General features: G+C 41.8%; 1 protein-coding gene across 1 annotated transcript in view; it reads right to left on the reverse strand.

The window, feature by feature from the left end:
* LOC138364371 (uncharacterized) overlaps positions 1–13,008 on the reverse strand; it is a 44,573-nt gene extending 31,565 nt beyond the window's left edge. The window contains exon 1 of the mRNA XM_069323987.1: positions 12,784–13,008. Coding sequence (XP_069180088.1) covers positions 12,784–13,008 — 225 coding nt within the window. The remainder of the gene's footprint in view (positions 1–12,783) is intronic.
* Positions 13,009–14,139: the final 1,131 nt, after the last annotated feature.

Raw genomic sequence — 14,139 nt, forward strand, 5'->3', positions numbered from 1 at the left:
TAGCGGATACAGAACTCTTCCAAATAGTTAGCGAAGTCACTCTGACGTCTCACAACACTAATATTCACGGAAGTTTTCTTGGAGCTCGTGTAGGGTGTTCACTGGGCTAAGCTTCTTGCTCTCAATATGGTACGCTTGTTGTTCTCAATATTATGTCTAGCCTTCCTTCCCTCCCCCCCCCCTAACCCAAGCCCCAGGGACATGTCCCCTGGTATGGCTCTAAATTTGTTTATATTGACTTAAGGAAGGAGACTTTGTCGTTATTTGTTTTAATTGTGACCGGTTAATTTTTTAGTATTTTTTCTACTGTCCCGACTGGTGTTTTAAAGATTTTTTATGTACATATTATCTATATAAATAAAAGTGGATGTGTTTGTTTGTTCAAACTCACTAATCTCCGTAAGTTCTTATCAGATTGCTTTGAAATTTTCACACAATGTTCCATTCACATCCGAACAGATTTTTATATTCATACCATATAGATTTCACGTCTCTGACGGGAAAAAGCATGCTTAAAAAAAAAACTGTGTTATTCATGTGTTTTTCATGTAAAGAAAATCTTCGAAACCTCTTTACCGATTGCTGTGAAATTTTGACAAAACGTTGCATTCGAATAGGTGCGTGTTTTTATATACCTACTATATACATGCCAAACCTGTGAGGGGGAAAAAACATGTTTTTTTTATAAACAGCGCCATCTGGTGGACATAAGAGAAACACCCGCTGTAATCTCCAAAAGTTCTTCACCGATTGTTTTGAAATTTTGAGACAACATTTCATTCGAATATGAGCGTGTTTTTATATACCTACTATATATACCTGCTATATATACCTACTATATGCCACGCTTGTGGCAGTTAAAAACATGATTTAAAAAAAAAAGCGCGCTATCTATTGCACATAACAGCAACACACGCTATATTAAATATGTTACGCTTCCATTTCAATGTTTCCAATTGCATTGATAAATTGAATTTTCATATATTTCGATTTATTTCAACTTTGATTAAATTATTTGGTGACATTGCATTGGAACTGAGCTGTGTTGTTTACCATAATGTTCATTTCATGAGTATAAGTTTAAATGCCACACCTTTGACAGGTAAAACATGCTCTTTAGGAAAAACAGTGTCATTTGTTGCACATGCAACAAACGCTATACTATATATGTTACGAGTCCATTTCAATGTTTCTGATTGCATTGATAAATTTAATTTTCATAGAGATTGATTTATTTTCATTTTGATTTAACTATTTTGAGTGACATTGCATTAGAATTGAGCTGTGTTGCTTACCATACCATTTGTTTTGTAAGTATAAGTATAGATGCCACACCTGTGACAGGTAAAAACTTTTTTTTAAGAAACAGTGCCATCAGTTGCATGTAGGAGCAACACATACACTATACTAAAAATGTTATGATTCCAATTGAATGTTTCTGATTGCATTGACAAATTGAGTTTTCATAGATTTTGATTGATTTTCATTTTCATTTAATTATATAGTGTGACATTGCATTGGAATTGAGCTGTGTTGTTTACCATACTGTTCTTTTAGTAGGTATAGTTTATTTTGTTATTTTTTCATTTCTTTTTTTTTAACTGTTGTTCTATATATTTCAGTGATGGGAAGATCAGATCATTTGACATTACAAATTTTCTGATGGGAACATCAGATCACTTGGGAATGCTTAGGACGACGGAGTTGGGAATGGTGGGGAGGACGAGGGGACGTGAGTGGGGGATGGTAAGGAGGACGAGGGAACAGGTGATGGGGTAATGGTAGGGAGAACGAGGGGATGGTGGAGTTGGGCAATGGTGGGGACGAGGGGACAGGGGGAATGGAGAATGGTGGGGAGGACAAAGGGACAGAGGAGTGGGGGATGATGGAAGAGGACGAGGGGACGGTGGTGAGGGGAATTGTTAGGAGGACGAGGAGACGGTCGAGTGGGGGATTATGGGTAAGACAAAGGGATGGGGGAAGGGGAGAGTGGTGGCGAGGACGAGAGGATGGGGAAGTGGGGATTGGATTTAAGTAATTTTGGACTTTGTGTTAAGTGGTTCTAGAAGGAACACATTTCGGTGGCAGAAAGTCATCCATTAATTTTAGCTAGATGTTATTTTTCCTAGGTTAGGTATATTTTTCATTAAGCTATATCATGTTAGGTTTAGGATGTTTCATTCTTTCCAGATGTGTTAGGGAAGATATGACTGATGATGGCTTGACTGCCATCCATTGGCAGTCGTGATTTGTTGACTGTGCACATTACTTATTTCATATGTTAAATATAGTTATTGTATGCTTTGCTATTATTATATGTACTCGACTTATGGCTGGTGATTGTAATGGATTTAGCTAGAGTAGAAAATTTTGTTTCGAGGCAATGGTTACATTCTGTTTAATGGTAACGATACAGGATAAGAAAATCTTGCTTTATATCCAAGCTTACGATTTTCTTAAATCGGCCGAGATGCCTCTCTTCTCTCCCCCTTTCCCTTCTCCCCCCCCCCTCTTCTTTATTGTCATTCCTTCTCTCTACCTCTTCTCCCCCTTCCTTCCCCTTCTTCTCTCTCCCCCTCTCTCTACTTCCCCAGGTCATCTCACACTCGGTTTAAAGGTTGAACCATATACCTTAACTGTTTAATTGTTTTCCCTCTGGACGGCTCGAGGGTGTAGGATTACAGCCATTTCGAATTATAAGGAGTCTTGTCACATGTCTCCCCTCGCCTTGCAGTTAAGAGAGCGAGGAAGCGATTTGGCAATAGGATGGAGTTCCTCTGTTCTCGGTAGGCCGTGCTAGTATCCAGGCTTTCGTGGTAAGACGCTGCCTCTGGAGTTTTGAGGATTGTTCCAGGCTTAGTTTCTCATTGCCTGAAGGTGCCAGAGACCTAGGCCTAGTTGTTGAAGACCTAGAAAAGGGGTGGAGCTTCTAGGGCAGGATGCCTTAGGGTTGAAGCTGAAACATTATTTTGAGTGATGCGAGAGGAAAAGATTTTAGTGTGAACTGGGCAAGTGCAAGACGGGGTGGGGTGGGATGATCGACCACGAAGCCATGACTGCGGGTGAGAAGAAGCAGTAGGAAGGTAAATGTCTGCAAAGTTCTCCCCGTACAATTTGTAGTCCATATACCGTGCCTCTTAAGAAATAGGATGATATACTGCCTTGGGGTTAATTAGCTTGCATTATTAAATAAATTTACTGTTAACTGATTCCCGAGTATTTTGTATATTATTCCTTAATTACTAAGATATAGATATTGAATTGTTTTGGCCATTACCTGTAATCTTAAGAGCATTTTTATAAATAAGTATATTCCCATGTAATTCATGAAGCCAAGGTACAAGGAATTCTATTCATCCAGTAATTATCCAAAGTTAATTTCCCTACGTTAAACTGGTGTTAGTTAACTAGGCTAATTGATGAGTCAATTAGCTTAATTAATTAAGTTCTAGGAAGAGTGGTGACGGCATTATTTGTTTTAAACGTGTAACCATATTAACCAACCTTGACAGTTACTGATTGAAGAGATATCTTTAACACCCTGGTCATTTCTCTCCCGTTCCCTCAATAACTGTTACGAGCATTTTTCGCTGTAAGTGCGGACACTTTCTAGTTCTTTGGGGTTATACAATGCAATTATTACAGCCTAAGGGTTACAGGTTAATAGCAACCATTACAGTGAGTGATACAACAGTACTTGAGTGTCATAAACGTCACAATGGTGTCTTCGACCAACGTGACATTGTGGTGGTGGTGAGGGGCACTGGTGATGGTGGTGGCAGAGAGCAGCAATTGTGGTGGTGATGGTGGTGGTGGCGGAGAGAGGCATTGGTGATGGTGGGGAGGGGCACTGGTGGTGGTGGCGGAGAGAGGCATTGGTGATGGTGGGGAGGGACACTGGTGATGGAGGTGGCGATGACAGGCATTGGTGGAGGTGGTGATGGTGGAGAGGGACATTGGTGATGGTGGAGAGGGACATTGGTGAGGGTGGAGAGGGACATTGGTGAGGGTGGAGAGGGATATTAGTGAGGGTGGAGAGGGGCATTGGTGATGGTGATTGCAATGAGGGGCATTGTGGAGGTGGTGGTGGTGGAGAGGGGCATTTGTGATGGTGGAGGAGAGGGGCATTGGTGATGGTGGTGGTGGCGTAGAGGGGCACTGGTGATTATGGAGAGAGGCATTGGTGATGGTGGTGGCGATGAAGGGCACTGGTGGAGGTGGTGGCGATGAAGGGCACTGGTGGAGGTGGTGATGCTCTCAGCAACAGCTCAGGATGGAAGCAAGTCGGTGAAGAACTCTGTAGGGTAAGGCAGGTCCTAGTCAACAACGGCTTCTCTAAGGGTTTTGTTGAAGACATCATAAAAAATAAAGATGAAACGCCATGCAGCATCTGAAGAGTCAACTAACACGACGCATGTACCCCCTATTAGACTATTTTACCGGAACTTCTTTTCGACAGCTCATAATACGGAGGAAAGGGTCCTGAAAGATATTGTTGATAGGAACGTTATCCCTACAGACCAAAATCAGAAAATACAATTGACGATTCACTATAAACCCAAAAAAACGGCCAAACTACTCGTGAAAAACTTTCCATACACAAAGCAGATCGCATTAAAGGAAACCAACGTCGTCTATGCCTCCAAAAACCCACTTGGGGACTGTAAGCCCCAAAGAACTCAGTATATAGGCAAGACAACAACGTCTCTTTCCAGGCGATTAACAATGCATAAACAACAAGGCTCCATAAAGGAACATATAATCTCTCACAACCAGACCATCACCAGAGAAATCCTAGCAAGCAACACAGAAATCATCGATATATACAGCGATAGCAGGCGGCTCGACATCTGCGAGGCACTACACATAAAAAAGTCAACATCAGCAATCATCAGCCAATTAATGCACAACTGTATTCTTCCCACTTCAAGACTTCGAACCAATAAAGAAGCATCAAGAGGAAGTATGGGCCAATAGGCTCTCTGCAGTTACTTCCATTCTTATGTTTTCATATCCAATAAATACCCATAGTCTCGAGTTTTGTCTTGTTTTTGTCACAAGTTTGTTCACCTCACCCACAACTGTTGTACCATATCACCTCACCGAAATGCGAGTATAAGTATAGACGGATTTGCGTGTTTACAGGTTACAGTTTTGTGTGTAAGCTAAAGTCTTCGAAAATGTAATAAGTTATTACGAAACGCGTTCAGGCGACGTGTCAGACTAGAAATAAAAAGGAATTTTGGAGAATTAATTTTTCAATTACCATCGACAGTGAAAAGAAACATGAAAAATATTGCGAAAATTCGAGTTAGAATTTTTAATCTTACCTTTTCGGTCATATTTAACAACATATATATAAATACACACACACATATATATATGTGTGTGTATATACACACATACATATATACACACATACATATACACACACATACATATACACACAGCATGAGACTGCTGTTCAAGCTCGAGAGGCAGGCAGGGGTGGGGGGAAAGGTCCTAGCATGGATAAGGAACTACCTAACAGGAAGGAGCCAAAGAGTTACGGTAAGGGGCGAGAAGTCGGACTGGCGAACAGTAACAAGTGGAGTACCACAAGGATCGGTGCTGGGACCAATTCTATTTCTTGTATATGTTAACGACATGTTTACAGGCGTAGAGTCCTACATGTCGATGTTTGCGGATGATGCAAAGTTGATGAGAAGAGTTGTGACAGATGAGGATTGCAGGATCCTCCAAGAGGACCTGAACAGATTGCAGAGATGGTCAGAGAAATGGCTACTAGAATTCAACACGAGCAAATGTAAAGTTATGGAAATGGGACTAGGAGATAGGAGACCAAAGGGACAGTACACAATGAAGGGGAACAGCCTACCTGTAACGAAAGAGACCTGGGGGTGGACGTAACACCTAATCTATCTCCTGAGGCACATATTAATAGGATAACGACAGCAGTGTACTCTACACTGGCAAAAGTTAGAACATCATTCAGAAACCTAAGTAAGGAGGCATTTAGGGCGCTTTACACTGCCTACGTAAGGCCAGTCTTAGAGTATGCCGCCTCATCATGGAGTCCCCATCTGAAGAAGCATATAATGAAACTGGAAAAGGTTCAGAGGTTTGCAACGAGACTCGTCCCAGAGCTACGAGGGATGGGGTATGAGGAGCGCCTGAGGGAACTGTGCCTTACGACACTAGAAAGAAGAAGGGAGAGGGGGGACATGATAGGAACGTATAAGATACTCAGAGGGATTGACAGAGTGGACATAGACGAAATGTTCACACGGAATAGTAACAGAACGAGAGGACATGGATGGAAGCTTGAAACTCAGATGAGTCACAGAGATGTTAGGAAGTTTTCTTTTAGCGTGAGAGTAGTGGGGAAATGGAATGCACTTCAGGAACAGGTTGTGGAAGCAAATACTATTCATAATTTTAAAACCAGGTATGATAGGGAAATGGGACAAGAGTCATTGCTGTAAACAACCGATGCTCGAAAGGCGGGATCCAAGAGTCAATGCTCGATCCTGCAGACACAACTAGGTGAGTACAACTAGGCGAGTACATACATATACACACACATACATATACACACACATACATATACACACACATACATATATACACACACACATACATATATACACACATATGTACACACATACACACACACATATACACACACACACATATGTATATATACATATGTATATATACATATGTATATACACATATGTATATATACATATACACATATGTATATATATATATACACATATGTATATATATATACACATATGTATATATTATTAAATATGACCGAAAAAGTAAGATTAATAATTCTAACACGAATTTTCTCAATCTTTCGTACATTTCTTTTCACTGTTGGAGGTAAATCAAAAATCAATTCTCCAAAATTCATTTTTATTTCTAGTCTGACGCGACACTTGAGCGCGTTTCGTAAAACTTATTACATTTTCAAAGACTTTAGTTTACAAATACACAACTGAATAGAACTTGATTGATTGATGAAGATTAAGCCACCCAAAAGGTGGCACGGGCATGAATAGCCCGTAAGTGGTGGCCCTTTTAAGCCATTACCAGTATCAAGAGCTGATACTGGAGATCTGTGGAGGTGCGAATGCACCCTGCATGACGGGAGATGTCTCCCTTATGAATGTGTTCAGATAAAGATGAAGCAACCCAAAAGGTGGCACGGGCATAAATAGCCCGTAAGTGGTGGCCATTTTAAGCCATTACCAGTATCAAGAGCTGATACTGGAGATCTGTGGATGTGCGAATGCACCCTGCATGACGGGAGATGTCTCCCTTGTGAATGTGTTAAGATGAAGATGAAGCCACCCAAAAGGTGGCACGGGCATGAATAGCTCGTAAGTGGTGGCCCTTTTGAGCCATCACCAGTATCAATAGATGATACTGGAGATCTGTGGAGGTGCGACTGCACCCTGCGTGACGGGAGATGTCTCCCGGACCAAATGGTGACCAGGTGAATAGCGAAGCGAAGCGAAAATGTCCATAGAGCTGGCAAGCAGGGGATGGAAAAACGGGGCGAGGTTGCAGAAATCTTGAGCGAGGATCTGGAGATGAGGTGAAGAGGGGAGATGAAAGATCGGTGGCCCAACCACCGCGGATTAGAACTTGAGTAGATGGAAGTAGAATTGAGTAGGGCGTCATTTGCAGTCCACACAGAGGCCAGGAACGCAAGCAGCTGGCAGTTGATGGTAATTGATGGCTGTTGATTGCTGCCAGCAATCAACAGCCAATTAATGCACAACTATATTCTACCCACCTCAAGACTCCGCTCCAATATAGAAGCATCAAGAAATATGGACCAATAGGCTTTCTACAAACACTTCTATTCAATACCCATTGTTTCGTGTTCTGTCTTGTGTTGATGAAATTAATACCCTATTAATGCCACCTCACCCCATCCACCTCACTCAAATGTAGATATAAAATCGGAGATGCGTAAGTTCTATTCAGTTGTGTATTTGTAAACTAAAGTCTTTGAAAATGTAATAAGTTTTACGAAACGCGCTCGTGTCGCGTCAGACTAGAAATAAAAATGAATTTTGGAGAATTGATTTTTGATTTACCTCCAACAGTGAAAAGAAATGTACGAAAGATTGAGAAAATTCGTGTTAGAATTATTAATCTTACTTTTTCGGTCATATTTAATAATATATGTCTACAGGAAAGACTGCTACCAAAATATACTAATATATGTATATATATATATGTATATAGGCCTATACTTGCATAAACCACAAGTGAAGATTAACAATCTTTGGACAACACCCACCAGTGGGACTCGAACCCAGAAAGCACAACTACCTTCCAGTAGCTGGCATAACTAGTATGCTTTAACCCACTACGCCATCAGACCTTACAAAAGAAGTAGATAGTTCGAGATATATATCTCAAACATCTCCACCTCCCGAAGGCACCAGATGAGTGAGGGGTCAGTCTGCATTTTTCGTCAAGCCACTGTCAATGTAAGAGAACTCATGTCCAGCTTATAAGCCTATACTTGCATAAACCACAAGTGAAGATTAACAATCTTTGGACAACACCCACCAGTGGGACTCGAACCCAGAAAGCACAACTACCTTCCAGTAGCTGGCATAACTAGTATGCTTTAACCCACTACGCCATCAGACCTTACAAAAGAAGTAAATAGTTCGAGATATATATCTCAAACATCTCCACCTCCCGAAGGCACCAGATGAGTGAGGGGTCAGTCTGCATTTTTCGTCAAGCCACTGTCAATGTGAGAGAACTCGTGTCCAGCTTATAAGCCTATACTTGCATAAACCACAAGTGAAGATTAACAATCTTTGGACAACACCCACCAGTGGGACTCGAACCCAGATGGTTCGGGAGGTGGAGATGTTTGAGATATATATCTCGAACTATCTACTTCTTTTGTAAGGTCTGATGGCGTAGTGGGTTAAAGCATACTAGTTATGCCAGCTACTGGAAGGTAGTTGTGCTTTCTGGGTTCGAGTCCCACTGGTGGGTGTTGTCCAAAGATTGTTAATCTTCACTTGTGGTTTATGCAAGTATAGGCTTATAAGCTGGACACGAGTTCTCTCACATTGACAGTGGCTTGACGAAAAATGCAGACTGACCCCTCACTCATCTGGTGCCTTCGGGAGGTGGAGATGTTTGAGATATATATCTCGAACTATCTACTTCTTTTGTAAGGTCTGATGGCGTAGTGGGTTAAAGCATACTAGTTATGCCAGCTACTGGAAGGTAGTTGTGCTTTCTGGGTTCGAGTCCCACTGGTGGGTGTTGTCCAAAGATTATATATGTATATAAGTATATATATATATGTATTTATGTATATATATATAAATATATATATATAATGTACATTGTAGCCAGAACGTCGTACTAGGCCTACTATGCAAGGCCCGATTTGCCTAATAAGCCAAGTTTTCCTGAATTAATATATTTTCTCTAATTTTTTTCTTATGAAATGATATAGCTACATATTTCATTATGTATGAGGTGAATTTTTTTATTGTAGTTAAAATTAACGTAGATATATGACCGTAGCTAACCCACCCTACTTAACCTAACCTAACCTATCTTTATAGGCTAGGTTAGGTAGCCGAAAAAGTTAGGTTAGGTTTCAAGTTCATGTCGACTAAGACCTTTTGTTCGATGGTGCCCATGTAGAAGTTCGCAAACAGGATACCTAGGGGAGAACCCATGGCGACCCCATCTACTTGCTTATACATGGACCCATCTGGGCTCAAGAAGGGTGCCTCTTTAGTACAAGCTTGGAATAGTTTCCTTAGAATGTTTTCTGGTATGTCAAGAGGAGTACAGTCCGGATCACGATACACTCTGTCCGCTATCATCCCGATTGTTTCATCCACAGGTACGTTGGTAAACAGTGATTCTACATCCAACGAGGCTCTTATCCCTGTGGCCCGTGTTCCCCACAGTAAGTCAACAAATTCCTTTGGAGACTTCAGGCTGAAGGCGCAAGGGACATAAAGAGTCAGCAAGCCGTTGAGTTGCTTCGCCAGTCTGTACGTAAGTGTGGGTATCTGGTTGATGAATGGCCAAAGTGGGTTTCCAGGCTTGTGTGTCTTGACATTTCCATACGTGTATCCAGGTTTGTATTCCCCAATAATCTTTGGCAGGTGGAGTCCGGATTTCTTGGCGTTCACAGTTTCGATCAATTTGTTGACCTTTGCTTTCAATTCGGCTGTAGTGTTCTTCGTTACCCTTTGGAATTTAGTTTGGTCATAGAGTATGAGGTTCATTTTCGCCAAATATTCATCTTTTTTAAGAATGACGTATATTGGCGACTAGTCACCTCTCCTGGCGACTATCTCCTCGTTCTCACGAAGGCTCTTAGCTGCCGCTTTGAGCTCGGGGGACAGTATGGTGCTTCTGTAGTTGCCTCGATTCTTTCCTCCTTCTGCGATAAGTTCTGATTGTAAGGTGTCTTTGGTGGTGACCTTCTTTTGTGTCTCGAGGTCAAATATGTCGTCCAACAGGATTTCCAACTCCACTTTCCGGGCCATCTCACTTGGTCTGGACATACCGTGACAGTTTACACCCAGATTTAGGAGAGTGACTTGGTCCTCAGTGAGGTTGATTCCTGCAAGGTTCAGGAAGCCGTCTCTCGGTCGTGTATTTGCCATAGGTCCTCCATATAACATAAAAACATGAGAATATAAGAACAAAGGCAACTGCAGAAGGCCTGTTGGCCCATACGAGGCAGCTCCAATTTATAACCACCCAATCCCTTTCATATACATGTCCAACCCATGCTTGAAACAATCGAGGGACCCCTCCTCCACAATGTTACATAAGAACAAAGGCAACTGCAGAAGGCCTATTGGCCCATACGAGGCAGCTCCTATTTATAACCACCCAATCCCACTCATATACTTGTCCAACCCGCGCTTGAAACAATCGAGGGACTCAGCCTCCAGCACGTTACGCGGTAATTGGTTCCACAAATCAACAACCCTGTTACTGAACCAGTATTTACCCAAGTCTTTCCTAAATCTAAACTTATCCAATTTATACCCATTGTTTCGTGTTCTGTCTTGTGTTGATACTTTTAATACCTTATTAATATCCCCTTTGTTATGTCCATACACCCACTTGTAAACCTCTATCATGTCATCCCTAACTCTTCGCCTTTCCAGTGAATGCAACTTAAGCTTTGTTAATCTTTCTTCATATGAAAGATTTCTAATTTGGGGAATTAACTTAGTCATCCTACGCTGGACACGTTCAAGTGAATTTATATCCATTCTATAATATGGCGACCAAAACTGAACTGCATAATCTAAATGGGGCCTAACTAGAGCAAGATATAGCTTGAGAACCACACCAGGTGTCTTGTTACTAACGCTGCGATTAATAAATCCAAGTGTCCGATTTGCCTTATTACGAACATTTATGCATTGATCCTTTTGTTTTAAATTCTTACTAATCATAACTCCCAGATCCCTTTCGCAATCCGACTTCGCAATCTCAACACCATCTAGCTCGTATCTTGTAACTCTATCATCATTACCTAACCTCAGAACTTTACATTTATCAGCATTAAACTGCATCTGCCAATCCTTTGACCATTTCAAAACCCGATCTTGATCAACTTGAAGTGATAGTGAGTCCTCCTCCGAATTAATTTCCCTACCGATTTTCGTATCATCGGCAAATTTGCAAATGTTGCTACTCAAACCTGAATCTAAATCATTTATATATATTACAAACAACAGAGGTCCCAGGACAGAGCCTTGAGGCACTCCACTTACAACATTTTCCCACTCTGACTTGATTCCATTTATACTAACTCTCTGTTTCCTTTTGTATAGCCATGCCCTAATCCAGTTTAATATAGCACCCCCAATACCATGAGACTATCTTTTTAATCAGTCTTTCATGTGGCACTGTATCAAAAGCTTTGCTAAAGTCAAGGTACACAACATCACAATCCTTACAACTATCAACTGCCTCAACTATGCTAGAATAAAAAGATAACAAATTTGTTAAACATGAACGGCCATTTATAAAACCATGTTGCGACTCAATTATTAATTTATGTTTTTCAAGATGAAGACGAATTTTATTTGCTATTATAGATTCGAGTAACTTTCCCACAATAGAACGAACAATATGAGTTCATTTTGGGAACACTTCAATACACGGAAAATCCACAGGAGCTGTGATGAGGTTTCGAACCTATGCGCTGGGTTAATTCATTACACTTTCTAGACACACATTCTAGACCACTAGGCCACGACATGGTCAAAACAATTGCAACCTGGGGTTCTGCTGAACTCACGAGGATTCCCGAGGATTCCACTGAAGCCGAACTAGGATTTCACACAATTCCACAGAGCCATGAACTCTGGCTCTGTCGTCTAGTAGTTGTACCTCTGACGCCCCTCTTTGAATATACAGGGAAAATACAGTAACATCATATGTCATTGAAGTTGTAGTTCAATACTTAAAAAAAACTAGTGAAAAGAGTTACTAAATTGAACTGATGGTCGATAGATGGGATATAGCAGCAGGTTTCTGATCCAGAAAGCACATCTTGGTGAATATAACTAGATGAGTAAAATTAGATGAATATAACTAGATGAGTATAGGTAGATGAGTACACCGAAATACACAAATACATAAAACATAGAAAACCTCACGAATAAAGGTAAGAAATGGTGCGAGAAAGAATGAATTCGAGGAGGCAGAGATGAATGAGAGATGATCTGGCACCTGTGAGTCAGTGTCCCGGACCATGAGGTGTGTCAGCTGGGGGTCCCCCAGGGGGGCCGTGCGCCACATCATGGGGTGGAGGCCGGATATGTTGCCCACGGGTGGTGGCAGGTTGGTGACGTCACAGATGTACAGGTGGGGGTGACGTCTCAGGAGTGGGCAGAAGTCAGCAGCGAGGGTGGGCTGTGGGATGGTGTAGACTCTCACTACCCACTCGGGATACATACGGGCGATCTGTAGAGGACAAGTATGATCTGTAAACCCACTAAATATGTGGTAGAGATTATAAGTACTTGTATGTTTATCAGCCCCTCCTCACAGGGGGAAGCATGTAACATTGTCATTCAGCCCGCCCTGACAGTCAGCTGATGTGTTGATGCCATGTATTAGCCTTCTAAACCTTATATCCTTAGTTAAGGCAGCCAGTGTGGACACTATGGATTACACTTAACGGTAATTATTGTCCATAGGACAATTAACGGTAATTATTGTCCATAGGAATAATGTCAATTGTTGACTATATCTTCTATAATTGCCAAAGGTCGCCTTTGAATATGGAAAATATTTTAAGAAGAGTCGTTAACATACAACTGGCAATATGGTGTTTGCTGGCAAAAATTCCCCCTCCCTTCGGCTCTTTACAACTAAGGTGCCGTGACACTTCCTGGACATCACAAGAGGACAGATCCTGGACATCACAAGAGGACAGATCTTGGACAACACAAGAGGACAGATCGTGGACATCACAAGAGGACAGATCCTGGACATCACAAGAGGACAGATCTTGGACATCACAAGAGGACAGTTCCTGGACATCACAAGAGGACAGATCTTGGACATCACAAGAGGACAGTTCCTGGACATCACAAGAGGACAGATCCTGGACATCACAAGAGGACAGATCCTGGACATCACAAGAGGACAGATCTTGGACATCACAAGAGGACAGTTCCTGGACATCACAAGAGGACAGATCCTGGACATCACAAGAGGACAGATCCTGGACATCACAAGAGGACAGTTCCTGGACATCACAAGAGGACAGTTCCTGGACATCACAAGAGGACAGTTCCTGGACATCACAAGAGGACAGATCCTGGACATCACAAGAGGACAGATCCTGGACATCACAAGAGGACAGTTCCTGGACATCACAAGAGGACAGTTCCTGGACATCACAAGAGGACAGTTCCTGGACATCACAAGAGGACAGTTCCTGGACATCACAAGAGGACAGATCCTGGACATCACAAGAGGACAGTTCCTGGACATCACAAGAGGACAGATCCTGGACATCACAAGAGGACAGATCCTGTACATCACAAGAGGACAGATCCTGGACATCACAAGAGGACA

The sequence above is a fragment of the Procambarus clarkii genome, chromosome 2 (assembly GCF_040958095.1).
Source record: "Procambarus clarkii isolate CNS0578487 chromosome 2, FALCON_Pclarkii_2.0, whole genome shotgun sequence".
Lineage (NCBI taxonomy): Eukaryota > Metazoa > Arthropoda > Malacostraca > Decapoda > Cambaridae > Procambarus > Procambarus clarkii.